General features: G+C 40.3%; 2 protein-coding genes across 3 annotated transcripts in view; both read left to right on the top strand.

The window, feature by feature from the left end:
* LOC143291858 (prominin-1-A-like) overlaps positions 1-18,747 on the top strand; it is a 102,266-nt gene extending 83,519 nt beyond the window's left edge. Inside the window, exons 23-27 of the mRNA XM_076601975.1 lie at positions 375-464; positions 2,164-2,282; positions 5,540-5,590; positions 10,139-10,323; positions 12,697-18,747. Of these exons, the coding sequence (XP_076458090.1) occupies positions 375-464; positions 2,164-2,282; positions 5,540-5,590; positions 10,139-10,323; positions 12,697-12,740 (489 nt within the window). The 3' untranslated portion in view covers positions 12,741-18,747. The remainder of the gene's footprint in view (positions 1-374; positions 465-2,163; positions 2,283-5,539; positions 5,591-10,138; positions 10,324-12,696) is intronic.
* A 4,866-nt stretch (positions 18,748-23,613) lies between these two features.
* The window catches only part of LOC143293151 (caprin-2-like), an 18,773-nt gene continuing 15,229 nt past the window's right edge, over positions 23,614-27,157 (top strand). The window contains exon 1 of one of the 2 annotated variants that reach the window (XM_076604068.1): positions 23,614-23,726. The gene's annotated coding sequence lies outside the window, so the exon portion shown is untranslated. Of the gene's footprint in view, positions 23,727-23,857; positions 24,333-27,157 lie in introns of those variants that run through there. The other variant, XM_076604067.1, reaches the window with a different exon arrangement.

The raw sequence follows: 27,157 nt of genomic DNA, 5'->3' as shown, positions 1-27,157 counted from the left end.
GAATAGACTACAGTGTCACAACAGTATTATTGTATTGATTTTCTTTCAGTGTGTAAATTGATGTTGATTCTATTTCAGTCTGTCAGTTTGTTGTAAAAATTGATCATTTACACAATGTTGATTGCGCTATTCCTTTTAGAGATAATAAAGTATCCTTGTATCTAATAACTACCATGTTCACTTGTATAGTGAAGTGTAATCATTTTTGCCCCATGTAGAGAAATCTGTTGCAACAGAAACTAATACAGTGCAACAAAATATGATCAGAATCTGATAGGGTCAGTTGTGTAGTTTATCAGCATTCGAGGATAGTTGTGAGATGATGTCATTGTGTGTGACAGTGCATGTTATAGTCACGGGTGATTGTGTAACAGGTGGACAATGACATTGGCAAGTGTCGTCCTGTCTATGACGGCTTTTACTCTGCTGCGGATGGTGCCTGCGTTGTCGCTTTGGAACCCTTGGCAAGTTCCTATTTTTGTTGTTGTGATTTTGGAAAAAATAGATAAATCAATAAAGTGATGATGAAAGGTGATAACCAGACTGTTTATTGTCAGATAAAGTTTGTAGAAATGGGTGGGGGGTAAAAATGGCTGGTTTAAAGGGGTATTGTGTTCAGTGCTTGTTTCAGGTTTCTGTAAGATAAGATAAGATAAGAATAACTTTATTATCTCCAACTGGAGAAATTTGGTCAGGTGCATTATCACAACATAGACAAGTAAACAACATGGGGACCATAACTGTAAAAGTCAACAACAGCTTTTACGAATATTACGAAGATACAAATGTAAAAATAATTATCACATACACCGTTTCATACATACATCCACACACTGCAGGTAATAACTAGTATTCTTAATGTAAAAACAGAAAGAATTAAGAAATATTATTTTAATATAATTATAAACATAGCCTACTATACTGCACATTGATTATGATAGACATATAAGATAAGAATAAAGATAAATTGTGGAGAACCGCAACCAGATAATCAGCACACACCCGCACCCACCCACCCCACACACGCGGATTACTTGATTAAACAAGAGTAATAAACATATGTTCTCAAATAAATGCATTTCACATATTCGCTTTTAAAAACATTGCAATTAATTATTACATCGTAATAAACTGTCAGTGTACTACACATGCCTCAGCTTGACAAACTGCTGCAACAGCCAGTATGGATCTGTTTTCCTGTCCTGCAGACAGTGCCAGTCCTTGTAAGATAACCAAGATTTTGGTCTAATCCTTGGACAAAAAAAAAAAAAAAAGAGAAGAAAACCTAAAGTAGCAGCCAGGTTATGGTGACAACTTTGAAGTATTGTCCCTTACAGCATCTTATACTTTGTCCACTTCACTTTGTTTAAAAAAAAAAAAAAAAAAGGCTGCAGATCAGTCTGCGGTGTGCCTCTGTGTAGGTCAGTTGACTCTAATGCATGAGGATGGTTTAGGGTGAAGAAAAGTGGAAGAAAGAGCTCTTGAGTGATTTTTTTTAAATTCCAGTTGAGAGCTTCCTGTTATTCAACTCTCACTCAAGATAGCCAGCTTGGAAGAGATTTTCGCTTCAGAGTCAAAATCCTTGTAGACTCCAATCCCTTCAAGTCTGTCAGATAAAATTTAAAATCAAGATCCTGTGTGTGAAAGCATGCCAAAGGAAAATTTTACATGCATGTTAAATCCCATTCCACCTTTCGGAGAAGAGAAGGCTATTGTGGGTAGGATGTATGACATGATTAGAATATGGCTACCTTTATAGTGGGATTAAAAATGGTTGCATGGGCACAAATCTCACCAAGGGTTAACCTCAGGGTTCTAGCCAGTGGAAAAGAGGGAGGAAGAGAGCACTCTGTCAGTAAACATGAACATGTGAACATGAGTAATGGACCTCATCTGGTCCCTTGCTGTGTGACTGTCAACACGACGGACACATTCCAGTCGTTTCCCTGCAGGGATTCGAGCCTGCATTCCTCCACTCCCACCGCTGTGTCAGCTTTTGTTGGAAGCATGTGCACTGACCAGCGGACACATGACTGGGTTTAGTGAAGGTGCAGTGTGGGTTTAGTGAAGGTGCAGTGTGGGTTTAGTGAAGGTGCAGTGTGGGTTGTCAGGCCATGAGAGCAGAGCGGTGTGAATGAGTGAGTGACACTGCTGGCTGTGCAGAACGGTTTGTGGTTCAGCATCGGCTGGAGTCTCTTCTTCTTCATCCCATGCCTCATCTTTGCTGTCAAGCTGGCAAGTCTGTATCGTCGTGAGATTGAGGAAAGGGACTTTGATGATCCGTGAGTAGCCTTTTTCTTTTATTGTTGTTTTCTAGTTATTTATTAATTTTATGCAATGTCTTTCAAATCTACAGTGTTGATGTTTTAGTGGCTGTACTGATGGGTGCGTCTTGTGAGCATGTGCTTTCCAAATAAAAAGAGTAATGCTGGTGCCAGAGCTTGAGAAAATAACAGATACAATTGGTTATAATTTTTTGTTGCTTAACTTTTGTACGTTGTTTCATGTCGCTTAACTTTCATTGGTATTTTCTTAATCAGCTGTTTTTTCTTCAATTTTGTAATATTGTATTTTCTTAAAGCAAACAATGGAATGTTTTCTGAGATGTCACAGTGTGTGTATATGTCACATATAAGGCTTGGTTTGGTGTCAAGAATGTTATTCTTGGCTAACTCTCAGGAAGTGATTGTATTGGCGTGTGTTTGTCTTTGAGTGTTGCAGCCATTTCATGTCAGTGGTGGTTTTGGGGAAAAAAAATTCTTCCTCTGTTTCTGTCCATTATAGTGTAGATGGCTGCTGTTGCTCTGCTTCCTTTAGGGTAAGAAACCAGGTAGCCTTTTGGTTTCCTCCACACCAAAACTCCATGCTGTATGGAAGAGTTTTTGTTTGTTCGTTTTCTGTTCCCTTACAAAATTCTGATGCTTTCACTCCGAGAGTTGTGACAGCTCACCACCAAGTGAGTCACAGTTGACATGATCTAGTTATGGTCCAGCTATGAAAATGGAATCATTGTGGTCATTCTTCCCTCCCTCATCTTTATGTATTTGTTTTTAAGATTACCAAAATGTAGGTAATATACCGGAAAACTGGCTGACAACATGGGTAAAAACTGCCATGGACTTAAAAGCCGACTCATACATTTGAGTAGATATGGGAGCTGCAGCCCACAGATGCAGAAAAAGAAAACTGTAGGTATTTGTCTGTCTGTACCATCTGTGTTCTGTCAGTAAAATGTGGCTTTCAGAGCTTTGTCATGTAAACAAAAATCATCTGTTATACTTTGTTCATATATGTGTATGTGTACATGTTTATTCTCAAAATGACTACTTCTGGGGATGCCAGTTATCAAACTGTGACCCACTATATATTTTCAGTCTGTTTATCAAAAAAAAAAAAAAAGAAAAAAAAAAGAAGAAACCAGAGGCAAATTTCAGAAGGTCCACAAAGCTGAGAATGTTGTCATATAATTGACTGTGAGTCGTTTGGTGGTGAAAGGTCTCCGACACATTAACACATGGGTGCATGTGCATGTTCATGAAGTTTGATCATCATTCAGGCTGGTGAGTTGACAAAGGAAATCATACTTGTTCCCAGGCGTACATCTGCAAAGTGGGATTGGTTTTTTTTTTTCCTGTTGTTGTTGTTTTTTTACTAGTTACAGAGAGTCTGCAGTTGCATGAAAGTAAAAGAAATTCTTTTAATGGAGATCTGTCAAGACATATCTGGAGATGATTCACCACAGAAAGAAGGTAGTGATTGATGGAACCCAACAAAGAGTCCGACAGGAAATGGTGAGAGAAGAAAAAGTCTGGACCGTGCATTGGTGGGGTATTGTCTCCCTTCGGGTGTGGTGCAAGATCGGTTGTGGAGTCTTCACATTCACTTTGAAATTAAGCATGGTCACTTTAACTTACTACAGATCTCTTTAACTCTCTCCATACGAACGGCGAAAGAGTCGACGTTAACAGCGTTTCACCCCAATTACCATCATCAAAATATTGCAAGCGGAAGGCTCTTATACTGAAGAGGTGAATGTTGACAAAGAATACCACAATTCTGACAACAGAAGCTAAAGGTTGGGTCATTCAGACACCCACAGGACATCCGAGGGGTCTGTGTAGAGGAGAAGAGAGGACTGGCCGTATTGAGTGAGTTAATGATCAGTAGTAGCCAGCATAGAGCACATGTGGGAGAAGAGATGCAGACGTTATACGTCCCACTATCAGTGGGTATCCATAGTCCTGTTTTTTGTGGATCACTTTCAGTACTGGGCAATGGTATCCTTGTGGGGTCCTTGCCATGTCGTCACCTCTGTCACCTGCTGTTTGGAGTTTTATCAAGACAGCACGGAACTGTTTCAGTGCGTCATTCCTTCCACCTCCCACATCCAAACTGATCCTTTGGACCTTTTGATTTGATTTTTAGTTTTCTAATATTTGAGATGGCAACAAGGAGGGATGCTTCAGGACCTGCACAAAGCCAGTACCTCTTTGAAAAGAGAGAAATGGATAAAGCTGTGGTCGAGGACTTGAGACATCCAGGATTGCAGCCTCCTGTCAGCAGAGTTTTCTTCCTGTTTGACTCATGGTCTGGGTGCTAGTTTTGTTGTTGTCGATTTTTACCTTGTGAACAATGATTTGAGGTCTGGAGTGCAGCTTGCACTTAGCACAGGGGGAAAAAATCAGGTGTTTGAGGTAAGTAAAGTAAGTATGTGTCTACAGGCATACAAGCAAACATTCACACACACACGCACACACACACACACACACACACACACACACACTAAACATACAAACATACAGACACACAAACACAGCTGGAATTTTGAGAGAACTGTGTTGTGACGAGAAGCATCACACTGCACACAATACCTGCACACAAAGAAAGCAAGGTGCAGTGCCACTTTGTGGCAGCGTATCGCACCCTCGCAGAAGAATGTTAAGAAATACAACTCTCAGACAACTGCAAATTCTTGTTGCTTCTCACTTCATTATGCCTGATGTAAATAGTATGATTTCAGACAACAAATAAACAGAGGGACGAGGAGAGAAACACAGTTTTGAATTATAATGATGTCTGTCTGGTCTGCTTCAGATATACGAGCTTTTGAATATGTGCAGACAGATGATTGAAAATCAGCCTGGTTTCTTGAAGATTTCATCATTCATGGGTTTGAAATGAGGCCACAGCAGGAATACCTTCCATCCACAAAGGATATCATGTCAAGATAGTTCATCTCTCTCTCTCTCTCTCTCTCTCCCTCTCTCTCCCTCTCTCTCTCTCTCCCGTTCTTTAAGCCTGTTTTGATATTGTTATTCTTTGCTCCCATTTTAGCTGGAACTTGAGCTGCTGTTCCAGAAACCTCAAGCCTTTTAACATCATCATATCATTTTATGGTTTATATGCTTATAACATTTTGCCTGCACTATTTGGCATTTTGTTTGCTTTTTTTTTTTTTTTTTAACCACATTTTTATGTGTTGATTTTTGTTGTTGACGTTGGCATGTGCATTGATTGACGTTGGCTGTTGGGGTGGCAGGAATTTCAGCCTGTATCAGGAAGGCAAGCAGGACAACATCCCTCTCACCAGGTTGGCACTCACTGTCTGCGTATCGCGGTGTTCCCCTGCGCTTTCTTGATCCACCCACCCACCCCCCTCAACGCCCACCCCTCCCGACCCCCCCTTTCCCTTTCACTGACACATCAGTAAAATAATTGACACAAAGGGTGAAGGGGAGGGGGCGATGCTCCACATACCTCATTCACAGTGTTACAGGCTATACTTCTAGGGTTATGTGTATATACATATATATGTAAGTTGATAAATATCTGCCTGCGGTGATTTGTTTTGGACTTCAGTGTGTCCTTTGCTGTCCTCTCACTTTTCCATTGAAGTCACTCTAGTCATAAATGTCAGCAAATGAAATTGTCCATTGAAGTAACTACAATCATAAATGTCAGCAAATGAAATAAATGCCATTTCAAAGCAGTTTCACATATTAATGCCACTTCCTTTCTCTCTCTCTCTCTCTCTCTCTCTCTCTCTCTCTCTACACAGGTGATTTTTGTCTTATAACCACATTAATAAAAACAAATTTAAAAAAACTTATTTCAACAGTTTCAGTACCTCTTTACCAGAAGCTTTTTTTTTTTTTTTTTTTAATAAGTAAACATTTTTCTTTTCTTTTCTAATTCCTAGTCAGAATCTTAGTCTTTTTTTTCTGTTGAAATTAATAGAACAAATGGAAAGAAAAAAGGGGAAAAAAGTTTTGTGTTGTTGTTAAAACTAAAAAGTTTTTTTTCTCTGGTAGTGTGACCAGAAAAATTGGTGACACTGACTGTTGTGTGTGGCCCTTCCTGTTCAGAAGACACTGACCCCACAACCTCACTGAGACATGGGCAGCCTCAAAATGCTGGCCTATTTCCTGGTGCCAGCACACGAGCCATTTAACCCCCTTAATGGGAGGAGGAGGACTGAAAACTCCTGTGGTCAGACCTATCCGTAGGAAGCACACTGGCCATCATGTGTTACCACCCAAACTGATACTGTACAATCTGCAGACAGTGTGTGACCATCAGGCCTGACTGCAGGTTACGGTGCTTTGTTTCCAGTTCAGACAGATTATCACATACTTTTGGCTGCCATTTGCAGAGTTTCTGTTCACCTTTAGCAGACTGCTGATGGGTTGAAGGAAGAGTTTTTCTGTTGGCAACATTTGTGATGTGTTTGAAATGGATAGATTGAAAAATTGATGCTGAAGTGTTTTGGACAGGCAACTGTAGTGCCAGTTGATTGTTGGAGATCCAGTTTGAGTAGTCCTGAATGGAGGTGAAGTAGCTTGTTGGACAGTGCCTTTGGTTTCAGTTTGGGAATGTTTGTTCACGATTAAACATCCATGTGGCCCCAAAACGAGAATAAAGCCCATCAACCTCATATAACTGTTTCAGGTGAACACAGCTTCACCGAAAGTGTCAGAACAGATAGAGGATGGCTTGTTAAGTTTAGCACATTGTTGGTGGATACATTATAAAATGTTATCTCATGCTGCTGTAGTCACAAGGGGACTAGTTTGTGTCGAGGTAAGCAAGCGTGGATATTATCATGGTCATCATGGTTACGATAGGGGTTCATGGTTGAGGGTGTGACTGAGTCATGCAACAGGACGTTTCAGTCTCATTTTTACCGACGGAAGGCGGGTTGTGATTTGCTGTTTGACTGCACTGCTGTTGACTCATGTTGGCGTCAAGGCATGGAACATACAGCGGCAGGCTGATGAAGCCTTGGCAGGGTTGCTGACAGTGTGTGTCTGTTTCTTGTTTCAGTAAGTGGTGGACATTCAATTCGTCTTTTGCGTGACAGTTGTCCCCAGGTTGTTGTTTTGTAGGTGGGTTTACTTTACAGCACTGTTTCTTGATTTGTTTTTCCTATTCTTGCTGTGTAGTTGCCAGGTACCCCTGGTGAAGTGTACTTGATCTCTCCTGTGTGAAGCCCTGTCACTGGCTGTGGGTTCCCTCTACCATGGCTGCCTCCACTCTGCCTGGCTGGTAGCTGCGTTCTCTGTGTGTAGCCAGCGTTATGGAATATTCTAATCACTTGAACAGTTTGCTTTCAAATGACTTCTTCATCATTTCTTTTTGCTTCAGCTTTAGCAGTACTGCTGACAAGCTGTAGTTTTACTTTTTTTTTTAAAATTACTATTCCCTTCCATGATTTGTTTATGTTTTACGTTACTTCTTTGTTCTTGATGGAAATGTTTTTTGTTTTTTTTTAAATAAAGCTTGAAGATATGCCAGTAAAACAAGTCATCAAAAACAATGTGAATCAGTGCATAACGTCAAGACATACAAAACCAAATTAACGTGCAACAGATAAAGCATGAGCTTTTTGAAAGAAATGTGAAACTTAAAGAAGAAAATAAAAATGTCTGAAACTGAGCTGAGTTGACCAAAGGCAAAGAATAAAATGCCACCTTCCTCATTTTGCTGAACATTTTCAATGAAATTATTCAAGAGGTGATTAATATGTTGGGTTTGGCCATCTTGTCATGAACTGTGTCTGGATTCTATTGACAGCAGGTGTCCCTGTATTTCACACAGAATTAATTTTTCTTTGTTCTAAACATTCCTTCTTTGGGCTCACAGTCTTCAGTCTGTCTACCAATCTGTCTTATTCGACTGGATCTTTGAGTTCACTGACATGGTTTTGGCGTCTTTTGACAGTATTTTATCTGACATTTGCTGCTTGTTTTCAAGTTTGGCTGTCTTTCTGTTAGTCTTAACATGGTTGTTTTCTTTTACGTTCATTCATCATTAAATTTGGTTCCAGCTTTGGTGTTGTCAGTGTTCCTGGATTAACACCATTTTCTTTATCAGATTTCTGTCTCCCTCTCTCTCTGTCTCTATTTTTTTTTTTGTTTTTTTTTTTTGTTGTTGTTGTTTCTTTTTTTTTTAGTTCATGATCCCAGTAATGTAGAAGCTGTTTGCTTGTTTTTCAAGGCAGTGTACAGGGCTTTGAAGCTCATGACACTGTGATTTGTGTAGTCAGCCTCCTGTCGATCCTTGTGAGAATGAGCGCTGAACAGGACTTTTTGTTTGTTTGTTTTGATTGGGGGAAATAACACATTGTTGGAAAGGCTAGAAAGTGAAATGTCAGCAATTTTTATGGAACAGCTGACTGACAGTGAGGGGGGGTGGGGGGGGGGAGCTTCAGGTAATAGTATGTTGTCAGAAGTCATGTGATCAAGGCTGATCTGTACAGTGCTGGGAGAAAAAGTTAATGTCTCAAATGCTATCATATCAGTCAATATCAGTGCATCGCATAGACAACATGCTCGATCCATAAGAATTAGTGCTTGGAAATACTGTTGCATTAGTTAATACTGCTGAAGCATTACACTGATCATACTCAAAATCAACAAGGCATAGCAGTTTGTAGCAGTGAGAAGAAAAAAAAGAAAAAGAAAATGAAGAAAAACAACTCTTCTGTCACACATGCACTCACACATACACACTCACACTCACACATGCGCGCACATGCACGCATGCACACACACACATGCACACACACACACACAAACACACACACACACATACACACACACACATACATTGACAGTGATACAAACAAGTCACTGGGGACAAAAGATGCTTCACTTATAAAACCTCAGCTTTCTCTCCCCCCCCCCCACCCCCCACCCCGCCCCTTTTTAGCCCTCTTCCCCACCCCCCTCCCCCACCACATAGCATTGAAAAACAACATTTCCTTGCCATTCTTTGTCAAAAGAAATCCAGGGCTTCTGTTTGCTTTTGTATGTCTACATAAAACATCCAAATTGTATTCCCAGGTAACCTATTGTTTATTTTCTTTTTTGTTTTATTTCAGTCTGTTGTTTCATACCAACCCCACCCACATAACCATTGCTTCCAACATTTATCTTATTACCACTAGATGACTCCAACATTTATCTTATTACCAGAAAGTTTACCTCTTTTGCGTGGTTCTTGCTGTTTCTTACTAGTTAGTAAGCTTTAGTAGAAGTTTGGCTGCTTGTCATATAGTGCTTGTTCTTGATAATTCATGATTATATATATGTGCTAATGTTAGTATTATGGGTGCTTCAGGGATATTTTTTTGATAATCAAATCATCTTGTTAAGTATATCCTCTTTGACATTATTATAAAGAAGCTCATCAAACTTTATTTTCTTTGTGCTACATGTTACAATATTGTGTTAACCAGATAGTAACGCATGCATGTGTTGGCTATCTTGGTGCTAAAATGCTTCCCTGTTTTGGAGTTTGAACTGTGTATATTTAGATAGTTAGTGCATGTTTGGGTTTGACTGTGGACTTGAAATGGTTTTTATGCGGTGCCCCGACAACCCTGGAGGGTTTTGGGAGCAGTAAGCAACAAGGGTTTGAGTACACTGATTGAAAAATCAGGATTTCTTCAATAGTTTACTTGGATATTTTTTTGCTTTTAGAAGACTGTCCTGTCTCACTTCCTGTGGTACTGTTTTGTTTGTGGGGGTGGTTTTCATGAGGGTGATATTTGTTGGATGAGATTCACAGAGTGTTTCTGACTGGACGTTTTTCATGGTTCTTTTTTTTTTTTTTTTTTTTCTTCCCATCTGCACAGCCGACAGCAGTCTGGCCGTGGGAGCTCTGTTGACCAGGGCATGGCAAACAATGGCTACCAGGAAAGCAACATGGGCCCACATGACTATCCCCAGTACAAGGGAGGCGCTGTCAACCATGCCTACCAACACGACGGCTACACCCGCCCGTCTCCACCTCCCTATGCTGGCAGCCCCAGTCGTCATGGTGAGATAAACCCACCTGTCATCACTAATAGCAGCTGGCAGTTTCCAGGGCCCTCCAATCCTGCCTCTCTCTGCCCCACTAAGGCTGTAGGGTATGGCAGCAATCCCTTTGGCGCTTACTAGATGACTGGTCCATGCTCTGCTGTCTGGCGCTGACTCGAGCGACATGTTCATATTGCGTTGCGTACTAAATGGTTTGCCATATGGCCTTGTGTGGTGTTGACTAGCTTTCAGCCAGGCACAAGGACTGTCTCTGATCACAGCCCTGGTACAAACATTCACATTGTAGTGTGTGACTGAGGGGCTTTGTGGAAATCTTTTGTTTCAACAGAATCTGTTACCACAAGAAAAATGTTGTCAGGCGTTTAAATGTTGAGTGTTTCACACACTGGTTCCATGGCATAACTTTTTTAAAAGACTATATTGCAACAAGAGAAAGTTTGTGTTCTGATACCGTTCTGTATCTTTTTGGTTTATTTTTGGATTTTTGTTTTCATTTCCTGCTCTATGATGAGCTACTTGTATCTTGAAATGACATCCGAAAGAAAAAAAATAGTTGAATAGTTTTGGATTGCATCTTAGTGGAGTGTTGGCCTAGAGGTAACGAGAATCTGAGCGCACTGGTTCGAATCACACTGGCAGTCGCCAGTATTTTCTCCTTGGCCACTAGATCTTGTGTGGTGGTCTGGACGCTAGTCATTCGGATGAGACGTTAAACTGAGGTCCCATGTGCAGCATGCATTTAGTGCACATTAAAGAACCCACGGCAACAAAAGGGTTGTCCATAGAAAAATTCTGTAAAAAAATCCACTTGGATAGGAAAACAAATAAAATTGCAGGCAGGAAAAAAAATACCAAAAAATGGGTGGCGCTGTAGTGTAGTGATGTGCTCTCCCTGGGGAGAGCAGCCCGAATTTAGCCTGAATTATTTTAAAATGTCAAATATTTGTCAAACAAGAAAAATTAAACCCTGTTGTTTGTGACTTGACAATATATCCTGTGATTCTTGAGTACATATCCTGTACTTCTTGCCTCTCTCTCTCTCTCTCTCTCTCTCTCTCTCTACATATATATATATATATATATATATATACTGTGAAACTTAATATATCAATTGGTTCTTGAGTTCATATACTGTGATTACTTACACATCTTGTGGTTCTCGAGCACATATCCTGTGACTCTTCTTCTGTGATTCTTGAGTACATATCCTGTGATTCTTGGGTACATATCCTGCGATTCATAAGCACACATCCTGAACCAAAGAATGCTAACATCCCACTGTTGTAAAAGAAAGAGAAACAATACCATGCCCTACCCTGCACACCCCCTTTCGTCTCTTTAGCTCACAGATTATGAGAGAGTGTGTATGTGTGCATGCCTGAAACCTGATTGAATGACACAGGAAACGGATGATGAGCACCCAATGGCAGCTGTCAGTCGGCTCTACCTAGGCAGGCAGCCTGTTATGCAAATGACCCCGTGTTTGTAAAGCGCTTAGTGCTTGGTCTCAGACCGAGGATAGGCGGTATATAAGTATCCATAGCAACCAATCAGTCAATTGTGAACTGATCAAGCCAGTTTTTACTCCTACATCTTTTCCCTGCTGTCTGTTTTGAGTTCTGTGCTTTGAGTGTGTATGTTTGCTGTTGATAAATAACTCTGTACAATAAAGATCAGTGCCAGTGGCACACTGCTGTGGTGGTGGTATGCAGTTATCCCCCATATATCTTGTATGACTCTTCTTGACAAACTTTTTATGTCTTGTCTGGACAGGGTGTGTGTGTGTTTGTGCACTATCATTTATTTTGTGTATTTTTATAGGTCCTGTGTGTTTTACGTTTTCTTTTCCAGTTTAGTTCTGTAGCCTTTATAGAATATGAAAAAATTTTTCTCCTCTTGTTGGTATTTCTCCTTGTGAATTTTTTATTTTATAAGTTTGTGTCCTGCAGCTTTGTGTTAATGTATGTATTTGAACACATATGCACACAGTTGTTTATAGTTGTCTGTGTGTGTGTGTGTGTTTGTGTGTGTGTGTGTGAAAAATCAAGCATAGATGTACCAGAGCCAACACGGTATATTCAAGTGAAATGTAAAGATTTCGGGGGGGTATACATTATGGTGTGTGTATGTCAGTGTGTATGACTCTGTGTGTGTGTGTGTGTGTGTGCGCGCGCGTGCACGCGCGTGTGTGTGTGTGTGTGTGTGAAACACTTCTAACAAGAGGTGTTAAGTGATTGATGCAATTCATCATCTTATGCCATGGACACGCAGTGGTGATGTTGTGTTCTGTATGTGCAGTGAGAGGGTAGAAAAAGAGGAACTGTTGTGTGCACTGCTTACAGGACACATTTCTGTCATCCTGTATTTTCAGACCCTATGAATGGGAACCCTAAAGGCAGAATGTACCCGTACTGATCATGGGGAAACAGATGACTGACCATCTCTGACGGATCGGGCCTGATCTGGACACAACAGAGTCAACACTCCTGAAATACATTTTGTTAACTGTGTTCATCTTTTGTTCATGTTGCATTGTGCTTTGCTGAATATGTTACATATCATCTCTTTCTGGGTATTCATTTTTTTAAACCAAACTTTTTATCCACCATATCAAGCAAGCATCAAGCTTTCAAGGGAAAAAAAAAAGACTGAGTGCTTTTGAAAATATATATTTGCTGCATGTCTGATTGGTTTGAAAACAAAGAATTGTGTTCCAAAATGTAGATGCTACAATGTTTATTGTTTGATTACTATGTATTTTGATGTTAGTTTTTTCCCTTTTGGCTGTTCATGATTTTCATTCATAATACTGTCACTGTAATTGTCAACCTTGAGTAACTTGCATAAATTTCTAGTTTCCAGAAAGGTTTAATTCATTTATGAGTGTATATCTGATTATTATGTGTATGTCTGTTGTTTTATATGTACACAAGACAATAGATAATATTTATGATATTCTTTTACCTCCTCACCCTTCCTTACATCAAGCAGGGTTCTTTATTGTATACATATCAATCATATTTTTCAGTCCCAAACTTGAACTGGACAGAAAGTGCACTGTTATGCTGTAATTACTATGTAAGTGAGCAGTTACACATGTACTTGCCTGTGCCTGTGTTGGTAAATAGACCTGCACAGATGACTGCCATGGAAAACACACACCCACGCACTGTGAGAAGTGAATCTGAATCACTGGAATGACTGCAGAAATAAAACAACAATTTTTACCATCTTGTTCTTAAACCGTTCACAAACACCGGCCACTGGAGTTCATGAAAAAATACCCATTTTCTCTGCTGCTTCCGATCCATCTGTGGAAAGAAGAGGCAAGCACACAGGCCAACAGAACAGCAGAATAACCAAACTTGGTTGATAGCACAGATTTGCTATCAGTGAAAAATCAGTGTGAAGGAGAATGAATACAAGGGAAAGGAGACGAAAAGTGGAAAGAGACATATGGGACACAGTGGACATGTAAAGCTTCACATGCTGTGCTGATTTCTCCACCTCTTAATGGGTGGGTGTCGCATGGTGTGGGGCAGCTTTGGCACTCAGTGATTGTCCAGGAAACGAATGAAGTGGTGAGTGAGAATTTGCAGGGAGTGAACAGTACTTCTTGGCATGAATTGAGTGATGAGATGTGAAGTGTTTGCAATTAAGAACATACATGTGTACATTATTATTATATCAGCTAATGACACAAGATGTGCGTGTCTACTGCTTTCATGATGCCAGCTTTAAAGGTTGTCTGACCTGCCAGTCACTGTTGCTGACAGTTCTGCAGACACTGAACAGATGTGCAGATTTTGTCACCTCTGCTACCCTGAGGGGGTTCTGTGTTGTTCTGCACCTATAAGTTTTTCAGTTTTGAAATTAATAAGATACACTTGTGCTGGGTGTGAGTTTGAGGGAGGGTTGGGGGATGTTGTTGTTTTAAAAAAAAAGATAATTCATTGCTTTGCCTCCCTTTTTTCTTTGTTTCTGACTGCTTATTGACTGACAAAGAGCCAGCGTGTGAAGCACAATCAGGGAATTACTTTTTTTTTTTCATGGTCCCAATGACATGCCTTCCACAGTCACAGTTTTGTGTCATGTTATTACTGGTGTAGAAAGCAGAGAGAGATTTTTGAACCCTGCTTCCTCCTGTTTCCTGCTCACGTTGATTGGCAGTATTGCTGAGCTGGGCCCATCTTTCCCAGGCCACCCCGTTGGACTGGTCTGGCTCCCTGTTGTAACCTGGCTTGACATTCCAAACCTGTCCGTACAGGACTGTGAAGATTGCTCAGCTGGTGACTGGAGGAGTGAGTCTGTCTTTGTCTTCACGCCACCCGGGTTGCTCGTTTTTAGTTCAACAGTTTAAAGTTTTCATGTGCCTGTGAATTCCGTGTAACTTATTCTTGGTAGTTTTTCTTTCTTCTTCGTGGTTTCAGTTACACGAAAGAATGTTCAGTGAACACGAGTTGGTCAGTGTATTCAATTGAAACCAGAGGTGGCCTTCACTGATGTGTATTATAACAAAATGGGCATGACTCCTGTCATTTTTGGATTGTTTATGGATACACTCTCTTACCAAGGTTGCATACAATTACAGCCATAATCACCGGGGATGTTGTTGTTCTCTTTTTTTTCTTTTCTGTTTTTTTTTATGAATTTCATTGTGCACATTTTTTAATGTAATTATCAAATAATATTTTAGCAAAGATATTAATATACAAGAAATATATGCACTTACATTGTCTGTGTCCCAGACTTTCTTTTCTTTGGATCATGACTTACAATGGGCACCTTTTGTCTTAAGAACATTCCTTTTTATTTGATATGAGCTTTTAAAATGACCTATATTATTACTTACATTTCTTTTTTTTTGGGGGGGGGGGATTTTTTTATTATTATCTTTATATATATATTATCTTTATATTTATTTATATATATTATCTATATATATATTTAGATTTAATGTATTTGCACATGTATATTTCGGTCTGATTCTGTGTGTGTGTGTGTGTGCGCGCATATATGGGTGTGTGTGTGTGCATACATGCTTGTAATGTTGTTGATACAGGCGAGATTAGCTTGAGCAGTGTACATATAAAATAATGAGCAAACATAATTTTTCTTAGAAATTCTTATGAAATTAAATCTATGGAAAAAAAAAGATGATTTGAAAGGAGTTGACTTTTATTGTTGTACATGATGTGCTCTTTAAAATCAAACATGTTTTTACGCTGACTTTGAGACACAAAGATAGTTTATTTTTTAACTGCTTTGATCCGATAACACAAGATTTACTGCTTCAATGAAAATACTATTTTTGCTCACTCACTCCCTGTCAATGCTTCAGCAGCATAGTGAAGTCCCAAGACTGCAGCGCATCTGTATCTTGTTTTTAATCTTGATCTTACTATTCAAACTGTCATCCAGTTGGGTACACAGGAGCACATCAGGATTTTCAGGATTGCTGTGTCTTTTAACTTCATGTGGTATTGAGAATATACCACAATTGCCTCACATGAAGGAAGAAAGAGAAATACTAAATGGGTCAGCAACCTTAAGGTTAATGTTTGGACAGCTGACATATGTAAAAAGAGTGTCATTCCAATTGTAGGACTGATTGTTAAATCCTTGATAGATTTTCTGTCTTGGTTCTAGGAATTGGAATGATACAAACTGCTTTTTATCAAGGAAGTTCATACAAAAATGTTATAAAAAAAAAAAAGATTTAAACAAGGAATGGAAAGCTTCATGACTAGTGTGGATTATTATTTTAAATTCTGAAATAATTTTTATCATTGTGGTTTTATAGCTGAATGACAAAAATGCTCAGCTCTCATTAAAGCTTTACATCATTAACAAATTCAAACCAGAAGTTGTTCAGTTTGTTACACATTGGCTGTGTAGTTTTTCAACTCATGTAGCAGGTCTTCCTTGTGACCTGCAGGACTGCCAGTAACTGCAGGGAAAACGAGTTTCATGAGATGGAAAAAACAAATCAAATTGCTATATGCATAAATGAAAGACAAATATTCAGCACCAAAGTGCTTTTGAGTCGTGTTCAGTTTTTCCTCAGGGTCTTTTGACAGTGATGATTTATTGGTTACATTCCACAGAGAGACTTTTAGCTGGAGACATTTGATGTGGTTGTGATATTGGATGAAAGAGGGCAGCAAGTTCGCACATAATAGGAAAGAAATATGTGGTGGGGGATGGCAGTAAATTTGATTGTCTTTACAAAAGATGTGATTCGTGCAAGGATTTGGACATCATTTTTTTTATACCTATTCATTAAATCTGTAGCTGCCAATACATGGTTTATCACAGGCTTTCTGCTGAGTTGTATATTTCCTTTGTGCTGGGTTCCTTGAAGGGAGATTTACACAATGAATATTCTTGATTGCTTTTTCACATTCCACCTTTTAGCTTACAGTTGTTGTACTTACATTTTCTTTTTAAACTGAAGAGTTTGTTTTAATGAAAGGTTTGTATTTCAGCTAATCCTGTATATGCATGTATGTAAATTATATATTTGTTATTACAAGAAATTGTGCTGTAAGATGCAAATTGTAATGGATGTATAATCTGAAAATGGGAAACATGACTGTTGTCTTTCTTTAGAAGGCTGGTATGATGTGGATCTGACCAAAGAGTGTGGATAGTCGTGTTATCAGCAGTCTGGTTGTGAGACAGCAAAGGTGACTGAACTGGCAGCCTAGAGAACTTACATATCAATATGTGATCAGACCAATGTGCCCTTGTTGTACTCTTGGTGAAATGTCTGGTGTTGTTAATCTGTATAATCCTCGGTTCCATTGGGAAGACTTTGAGATGGGGAAGATTTGGGAGGAAGTGAGTGTCTCTCAAAGTGTGTCACATGATTCCAGCAAAAATCATTTCATGTGATTACCAAGTTCACCTGTACCTCCCATCCATGTGAACAGACAAGACCTCTTTTGTTCTTTCTCTTTTTTCTATTCATAAATTTTCATTCTTATTTTGAAAGGAATATCTTCCAAATGATGAAATTCCAACTTTGTATTTCTGCTTGAGAAAAACCTGCAAATAAAAGAACTACTCATTCAAAGAAAAAATAATTGACTTTGGTCACACATCATGGTCATTTTAACCTTTTCCTTTTGTTCTGGGTTCTGTGTTTAGATGGTTTACTGTTTAAAACATGTTATTGCTGAAAAGAAAAATCATTGTAGTGGAACTAAAATCTTTAATTTCAGTGGAAGAGTAAGGAAGAAGTCTTATTTCATATGATCATGTGACAACAGTTCAGTCACATATGTTCAAAGTAATGTTTTGCATAATGTTGCATTTATTATCACCTTGAGAACGAATGGCCTGCCATCTTGAAAAGCATTTTAAAGGAAAGACTATCCAGTTTGTACCAAGGTCTAGATACCAGTTTACTGTTGATTTTCTGTACATCTGAACTGACGTGTACTAGCTCTAGCTGTGGTTACGCTTTCCTTTTTCAAGGTGCTGGATATAAGGGTGGGTGATTGTTGGTGCTGAAATCTTTCCATATTCAAATGATGGGAGGATGCTGAACAATGAATTGTCAGAGTACTTGTTCCATTCTTCTTGACCACACCTCTCCTCTGTTCCTCTGCCAAAGTTAGCTTTGGGTTGACATATGAGATCATGAAAGAGACACTTTGAAGGAACCTATGTGTTGGTTGTATATGGACTGCATGTATTGGGCTGAGATTATAAAGACAGTGTGTGTACATAATTACATCCACTCGTTACTCTCTCTCTCTCTTGCCAAACTGTAACTTTTGCCACATAAATTTTGAGGAGAAATCTTCAGATTAATATCCTTAATGTAAGAAATCAGAATGTGTCTAGAAATCCAAAAAGATTTTTTTTTTTTTTTTCATTAAATTGACTTTTCGGTTTTGTCTTGTGTTGATGTCCCTGTGTACAGCCTTTGTGGCCAGAAGGGAAAGCATCTTCTCTGAAACATCCTTCACAAGTTCCCCAATTCTTCGTCTAACATGTACACTGTCAAATCATTTTCTTCTCCCCAACTTGAAATCTATTCCCCTATTCTTCGTCTAACATGTACACTGTCAAATCATTTTCTTCTCCCCAACTTGAAATCTAATGTCTCCGTCCCTACACTGCTATTTACTATCATATCCACTGCCCCCCCCCCCTCCCCCCATGCAAAATAATGTTTGAATTATTAATGACAGTTTCCTTTTATTCTAACATAATGTTTCACCTTTTAAAAAAAAAAAAATAACATTCCATTTTTTTCATGAAAATTTTATTGACTTGCAGGACTATGTGAATTTTGTTCTTATTCAGTGGCAATTATAGGATTTTAATTAAACAGTGAAATTGACCTTTCCATTTATCATGAGGGTTGATTTGATCATTGCTTTTATCAATAAACTTTTCATAATAATAACTTTGTTTGAAATGTGGTATGTATGTGTGTGTGTGTGTGTGCTCTCTTTTCATTCTCTTTTTTTATTTTATTTTATTTTATTTTTTTTTTTACACATACGAAAATACTGTTCCACATATAATACCACAATGGAAGAGTTTAATACCTTGTACACATATTTGCAATCATTATTTGGAACATGTGGTACAGTGAGAGACATAGTTCCAGCACATCATTGAATGAACTACCTTCAAGTGAATTCTGAAAAATGAGAAAAGGATTTAAATGGTTCCAGATGACATTTTGCTGCTTCTGGTCTTTTTCTGGATAATCTACAACTAACAGACAACTGGCTAGCTAGGTTTGCATCAGAGGGGGATACATAATGCATGATCTGGCTGGTCCTTTCTTTATGCCTTCCATTTGGTCTCACCACTAGACATATATCCAAGACTGACATTAGCTTACAGATGGACCAACGTCAAAGTGAGAGCTGTAAGATAAATGGTTTTTCCTTCGCAGTGGGAAGTCATTTACAGCTTAGTCTTTTGTGGAGGACTATGACTCTCACACTAGGAGGCAATTTTGCATTTGGCTCCTATTGCTACATCCTCATATGGCCTTTGGAGACCATCTCAATACCGACTGTCCTAAAGCCCTCTTGACCGAGAGAGTGGGGATGTAACTTGGGCAAGACACACTCCACTATGATCAAATTCTAGCCCAGATAGTCCGGACAGAGAGTTGCCACCTCTGCAGTCCTGATGGTCTGTCTGACACGACTGACAAGTATGCAGTACATGCATACCATGTGATCTCCTTCAGTCCTTCTCTTTCCCTGTAGATTTACCTACCTCGACATTATGTAGCTGTGTTTCTCCAAGATGTGGACGGAGCTGCGTGAGCAATCTCAGTAGCGCTAAATTTGCTCAGCGTTAGGAGATATACGCTAATTCCATAGACTTTGGAAATTGTGAACACTAAGCAAACTTAGCGTTCCTATGATCCCTCAACAATCCATCCCAGTTGCTGAAGGGCCTTGCTTTCCAGTCCTGAGATGGCTTTCCACGGCTGGCTATAACAGTTTGACAGTGCAATACGAAAGTTGCCTGTCAAAAAGGCAATAGGGATTGATGGAATCAGTGGACAGCTCCTGAAAACATGTGCCTCATAGTTGTGTGGTGTGTTCGGTAGCCTGTTCACGTGGTCTCTGAAGGATTGTTATGCACCTGCTTTGTGAAAACATTCAGTGATCAGCCCAATGCCAAAGAACAAAAACCCTGTTTCACTGAATGACTACCCGTAACTGACAGCCCATAGCCCCGACCCCTGCTGTCATGAAATGTTTAGAACATACCATCCTGAAACATTCTAGCATACACAACACACGACCGTGATCAATACCAAACACGACTGATGCCACACTTACATTTTTGTACCATGCGTACACTCGCCGGAGAAACCAAACTTGTTTGTTCGTATTTTATTTATCAACTTGTCATTAGCATTTTACACCATTCAGCCAATCTTAATGTACGTAAGCTGCTTTCATTTCACATCAGTCCAAACCTCATTTCATGGGTAAACAGTTTTCTTGTTCAAACAATTCAGTCCGTTTTGGACTAGCTCAAACAATTCAGTCCGTTTTGGACTAGCTCAAACAATTCAGTCCGTTTTGGACTAGCTCAAACAATTCAGTCCGTTTTGGACCGGCTCAAACAATGCAGTCCGTTTTGGACTAGCTCTAACAATTCAGTCCGTTTTGGACTAGCTCTAACAATTCAGTCCGTTTTGGACTAGCTCTAACAATTCAGTCCGTTTTGGACCAGCTCTAACAATTCAGTCCGTTTTGGACCAGCTCAAACAATTCAGTCCGTTTTGGACCAGCTCAAACAATTCAGTCCGTTTTGGACCAGCTCAAACAATTCAGTCCGTTTTGGACTAGCTCTATCTCCTGCCAAGAAAACTTCCACTCGGTGAGGGTCTGGGTTCGAATCCCGGTTTCGCCTTTTATCCCAGTTTGACTGGGAAGTTTCAGTTTCAGTTTCACTTTCTCAAGGAGGCGTCACTGCGTTCGGACAAATCCATACACGCTACACCACATCTGTTGAGCAGATGCCTGACCAGCAGCATAACCCAACGCGCTTAGTCAGGCCTTGAGTGCATGCTTACATATTTGTGTACCTATGAAAGTGGATTTCATTTTACGTAATTTCGCCAGAGGACAACACTCTCGTTGCCATGGGTTCTTTTTCAGTGCGCCAAGTGCGTGCTGCACACGGGACCTCGGTTTATCGTCTCATCCGAAAGACTAGACGCTCAGTTTGATTTTCCAGTCAAACTTAGGAGAAAGGGCGAGAGCGGGATTCGAACCCACACCCTCACGGACTCTCTGTATTGGCAGCTGAGCGTCTTAACCATTCTGCCACCTTCCTCCTTTGGGAAATCAGACTGAGCATCTAGTCATTCGGATCATAGACACTAGATATTAGTGTCTATGTTCGGATGAGACGATAAATTGAGGTCCCGTGTGCAGCATGCGCTTGGCGCACTGAAAAAGAACATGGCAATGTAAGTGTTATCCTCTGGCAAATTTCTGAAGAAGAAATCTACTCCGATAGATGTACAAATAGCGCGCTCATTGACTTACTGGCGTGTTGGGTTATGCTGCTGATCAGGCATCTGCATAACGGATGTAGCGCACATGGATGACGCCTCCTCGAAAAAAAATATACGGGTTGATGCAGCAACTGCCTGAAAAGCAAAAAGGACCTTGGTACAAGTTACAGGAAGGACCAGTATTTCATTTCATTTCCCTAAATCATTCCATCAGACCTGACAAGCGATGTGGTCTGCTTGATTTGTGTGTGTGTGTGTGAGAGAGAGAGAGAGAGAGAGAGAGAGAGAGTAAACCAAGAGTCCGTATACAACAAGCTCTTATTGTGCACGAAAAAGAACCATCGGCAGCAAAATACTTGTCCCTGACAAAATTCTGTGGAAAATCTATATATATACTCACAAGAAGGAAAAGGCAGAGAGATTAAGACATAGAGTATTGGGTAGAGGCTACCTGTAAAATAGGCTACTTTCAAATTGTAATACTGACAATGAGCAAAACACAAAGAAGGGGCAAGAAAGGGAGACAGACAGACAGACAGGCAGAGAGGAGAAACAGAGACTCACAGAGAGACAAAGAATATGGGATAAAAATTTTGTACTTTCAAATTGTATTACTGCCAGCAAGAAAGGGAGAAACGGAAAGACTCATTGATAGACAATGGTTAGCGGAGTAGACTATGTAAATGCCCTCAAATTGCATTACTGACCGCAAGACAGAGAGAGACAGACGGACAGAGACAGAGAGTAGGGGGTACATTATGTAAATACTTTCAAATTGTATTACTGACAGCAAGGATTCCTGACATCGAATACCAACATGAGAGTGTGGACAGGAGAAAGAGACACGCACACACACAGACAGAAACAGACAGACACACAAAGACAGAGACAGGCAAACAGAAACAGACAGACAGCCAGACAGACGGAGACACAGAGAGAAACACAGAAAGAGAAGAACGGACATTGAGACGCAGAGAAAAAGTATGGCGAATGTAAAAAATAAAAATAAAAATAAAAAAGTAATGACGACCAGGAGAAAAACGTGAAGAGCAACTTGAACCCAAGCATCCCAGATACACAAACCAGTCAGCAAATGGTAATTGTCAGCGATAAAAGGGAAGCAGACGATATATCCCCCCACCCCGCCCCCCCAACCCCTCCCCCCTCTCTCAGGGAATCTTGATACAAAGATACGAGACCATTTTCATCGGAAGTCGGAGCACACAAAACCTACAGCCCCAAGACATTACCAATAAACCTCTCATCGCTCGACCCAGACGACCGTTTCCATGACAACCGATGGCCAAATAACAAGAATCGTGTTCGGTTTTCTTCACACCCAAGGCAAGGAACTCAGTCCTGGTTTTCAACACTTTGTCCTGCTCATACAGACATGATGATAAAAGTGATCTGTTGCACTGCTTGTATCTTGATTTCATTGTCACTGCTGCAGGCTTATGTCTTTATATTGTTGTTTGTTTGTCGTTTCATTTCATCCTGTGTTTTTGTTGTTGTTTTCAAGATCTGTCATCTGCCATTTTGTCTTTTCAATTTCATTTTCAAATGTGTCACCTTTTTTTCTTTTCTTTCTTTTTTTTAATAATATTTTTATATCCCTTTTTCTCCTTTTTTTTCGATTTTTTTTTTCAGTTCTGTCTCCCAGCCTTTTTTTCAATTCTATTGTCTGATCTTTTACCTTTTTAATTCTGTTTTCAGACATGTTTTCTTTTTTCTTTTTTTTTCTTTTACGTTTATTTTCAAATCTGTCGTCTATCCTATGCCTTTTCAATTGTTTTCAAACTCTGTTGTCAACTTTCTCAAACTTATCTCCCAGTTTTCCCTGTTTTGTTTGTTTTGTTTTGTTTTTTCAGTGATGCGATGAAACGACTTCTCTTTTGCAAAATAATGTAAAAGAAAAGAAAAGATATTTGATTGACCTGTCATTAGTGACCTGAAAGAAAATTGAACAGTTCTATTTTCTGTACACCCTAGAACGCACTCCATTCAGTCAAGATGTGAAACGTTTCTTCACGAGCACCTGAACAACACTCAGAAGCTCAGTGCCCACCCGATCAATCTTTCCCCCCTTCTCTACCCTTCCCCACCCCCATCCCTCACCTCTCCAGAAAAGAAGCGGCTGAACTGAAGACGGGGTGGTGGAAGTGAAGGGGGGAGTGGGGGTGGGGGGGAGGGAGGAACTCCAAAGAAGCAGCAAGCTAGCAAGAGTGATGAGATCGTTTCACAAAACGGCTCTCCACAACCAAACATTCCATTACCGGTGCCCAATTCCCTTCCACCACCTCCCTCCCTCCCTCCCTCCGTCCATCCGTCCTCCCTCTCTCGTTGCCGGGCGACAGAGTGAGTGGGCCAACAAGAGCAGAGTAAGTAACTGGCTTCTTGTCTTTTTCTCCTGGCTGCGTGGACGTGGTTCAGTCCGGGTGTCGTGAGTGGGATGCCGGTTAATGACAAGGCAGATTCGATTGCAGGCGTCCCCGGGTCGTCAAAACTTGGCGTCATTTCCGCGCACGAGATGACAGCGAGGAGACAGGGACGGCTGACAGGCACCCCACCATTCCTCTGTTTGTCCAGCTCCGGATAGACAGACAGACCTCCCGCCAATCAAATTAACTTCACGTGACTCGCTGAGTAGTCTTCTTCAGTCCGTTCTTAACCAGTTAACTGATCGTGACTTGTTTATCAATGTTCGATCGTGACTTGTTTATCAATGTTCGATCTGTTAAATCTGGCGTGACTTGCTGATAAAATCTTCCATCAATTACCTGGACACAAACAGGGGGTTGGACTTCTGTTCCATATCTCATCCTTGGAAGAGAAATAAATCATCACAAAAAAAGAGAAATAAATAATTTTGAAAATTTTTTTTATAACGTGGACTATTATTCCTCCAGTGAATAAAGCAATATCGATTTTTTTCCTTTGAACGCTTTCTTGCTACAGATATTTTGTCAAGTCTGCTGATCTTTAAGGTGAGTAGAATGTTTTGTTTTTTTGTGAAACTTTTTTCCCACCAGTTATCACGAATTTTGTTTATTCATTTTCAGGTCTGATCGGATTTTCACATACTGTGCGTAATACGTGGCAAGTGCTTTCACATTAATTACAGATTGAGAATACGCTGGAGGGAATTTTCTATATAGTTTCCAATAAATAAGTGTATTCATACTATTACTCTAACACAGCAAATGATTATTGTAGTTTGATTCATTACATTTCAGAGTCACAATGACGATCATTTTTTGTAGGAAACATGTGTCAAATATATTGATATCATACAAATTGATTATCAAAACGCAGCTGACAAACGAAATTGTTCTGTCGACTTATCAAACAACACCAATGGATTAAGACATGAAGTGAGTAACAGAAAGAGAGTGGGAAGAGGGGAGAAAGAGCATGTCACTATGTTTATGTTGTCATGTGTGTGCACAATTTGGTTGTGTGCTGCGAGTGGATCCAGACAGCTGCTAACTGGATTCAACAAGTCGGGTCATTGACTCAGTGATCTATTGGCTCCGTTGCGCAATGGCCGCAGCATCCAACACTGGTTGCTCAATGGACTCAACAGCAAGACTTACTCACGGGTCCATCGATCTTCTTCTTCTGCGTTCGTGGGCTTCAACTCTCACGTTCACTCGTATATACGCGAGTGGGCTTTTTACGTGTATGACCGTTTTTACCCCGCCATGTAGACAGCCATACTCCGCTTTCGGGAGTGTGCATGTTGGGTATGTTCTTGTTTCCATAACCCACCGAACGCTGACATGGATTACAGGATCTTTAACGTGCGTATTTGATCTTATGCTTGCGTATACACACGAAGGGGGTTCAGGCACTGGCAGGTCTGCACATATGTTGTCCTGGGAGATCGTAAAAATCTCCACCCTTTACCCACCAGGCGCCGTCACCATGATTCGAACCTGGGACCCTCAGATCGAAAGTCCAATGCTTTAACCATTCGGCTATGGCGCCCGTCGGTCCATCGATCAACACCAGCTGCTTAGATAAGTGACATTTGCTCAATGGACTCAGCAAGTTGGGTTTGTTACTCAGTGATCTATAGATATAAGCACGAGTTGCTCGGTGGATCTTAAAGGCAATGTGTAAGTGCTCACGATCCACCAGGCAGCTTTTATTGCTCAGTGGATCCAACAGGCAACACTAGTTACTCAGTGGACCCTTTAGATACGGCGTCAGGTGCTCAGTGAATCTAACGGCAGTTGCCAATTGGACCCACTGACAGCACGAGTGACGGGCGCAACAGCCAAGTGGTTAAAGCGTTGGACTTTCAATCTGAGGGTCCCGGGTTCGAATCACGGTGACGGCGCCTGGTGGGGAAAGGGTGGAGATTTTTACGATCTCCCAGGTCAACATATGTGCAGACCTGCTAGTGCCTGAACCCCCTTCGTGTGTATATGCAAGCAGAAGATCAAATACGCACGTTAAAGATCCTGTAATCCATGTCAGCGTTCGGTGGGTTATGGAAACAAGAACATACCCAGCATGCACACCCCCGAAAACGGAGTATGGCTGCCTACATGGCGGGGTAAAAACGGTCATACACGTAAAAGCCCACTCGTGTGCATACGAGTGAACGCAGAAGAAGAAGAAGAAGAAGAAGAAGACAGCACTAGTAGTTCGATGGAAGCAGCAGATTGCTCAGGAGAACGCAGCTGGTAGGACCGTGCAGGACTGTGGTTCAATTTATCCAACAGGCTTCTGAGTGAATTTGATAGTTGCGGCCCAATGGATTATACTTACACCCCTTCCCGTTCTCTCAAGTCTTCTGCTGAAAAATATCGAAGTCCTCAAAACCACTTCAAAAACATTTGGCCAAAATACCTTTCAGTTTCAAACACTTTCTGTTTGGAATTCTCTTCCTCTGGATCTCCATCACTTTACCAACGCTGTCCTCTTTCAGAACAGACTTGAAGACCCATCTATTCAAACAGGTCTTTTGGTGTGATGAAGCGTAGCTAATTGTCTGCATTCTTCCCCCTCCCATGCACTCCACTTTGCCCTCTACTGAAGTCATCATGCAGTGTGTGTCTGTGGGTGGATGTTTGTGTGTGCGCAAGCGTGTGTGCGCGCGTGTGTAGCGCATTTTTGTCGTGTGTGTGTGTGTGTGTGTGTGTGTGTGTGTGTGTGTGTGTGTGTGTGTGATTATTCATGCACGCAATTTGAAGTATTGTCTTGGTGTATAGATACACATATATGTGTTGTCTATTCATGTGCAGAGATATGTTATTATCCACTATTGTATATGCGTTGTTTCATGTAAGGCGCTTAGAACCCATTACACGGGAAGCTTGCGCCATATAAGTACTATCTATTATCATAATTATTAATAAGCAGAACTAGTTGCTCATTAGATTCAACATGAGGCAACACTGCGTGGATCCAACAAGCGCCACTCGTTTTTTTAGTGGCTGCTGCAGGCAAGGTGTCAGTTGCTGTGTGGATCCAACAGGCATCGCCAGTTGCTCGGGGGATTCAGTTTCAGTTTCAGTTTCAGTAGCTCAAGGAGGCGTCACTGCGTTCGGACAAATCCATATACGCTACACCACATCTGCCAAGCAGATGCCTGACCAGCAGCGTAACCCAACGCGCTTAGTCAGGCCTTGAGAAAAAAAAAGAAAGAAAAAAAAAGGTGAATAAATAATAGATAAGCTTACATAAATAAATAATAATTATAATATAAAAAGGTAGTAGTAATAATAATAATAATAAAATAATAATTAAAAAAAATAAATAAATAAGATAACAATGATGATAGATAAGCAAATAAATGTAA

The sequence above is a fragment of the Babylonia areolata genome, chromosome 18, assembly GCF_041734735.1.
Source record: "Babylonia areolata isolate BAREFJ2019XMU chromosome 18, ASM4173473v1, whole genome shotgun sequence".
NCBI classification, from domain to species: domain Eukaryota; kingdom Metazoa; phylum Mollusca; class Gastropoda; order Neogastropoda; family Buccinidae; genus Babylonia; species Babylonia areolata.
Note: the sequence above shows the minus strand (reverse complement) of the source record. Positions and strands in the feature narration are given on the sequence as shown.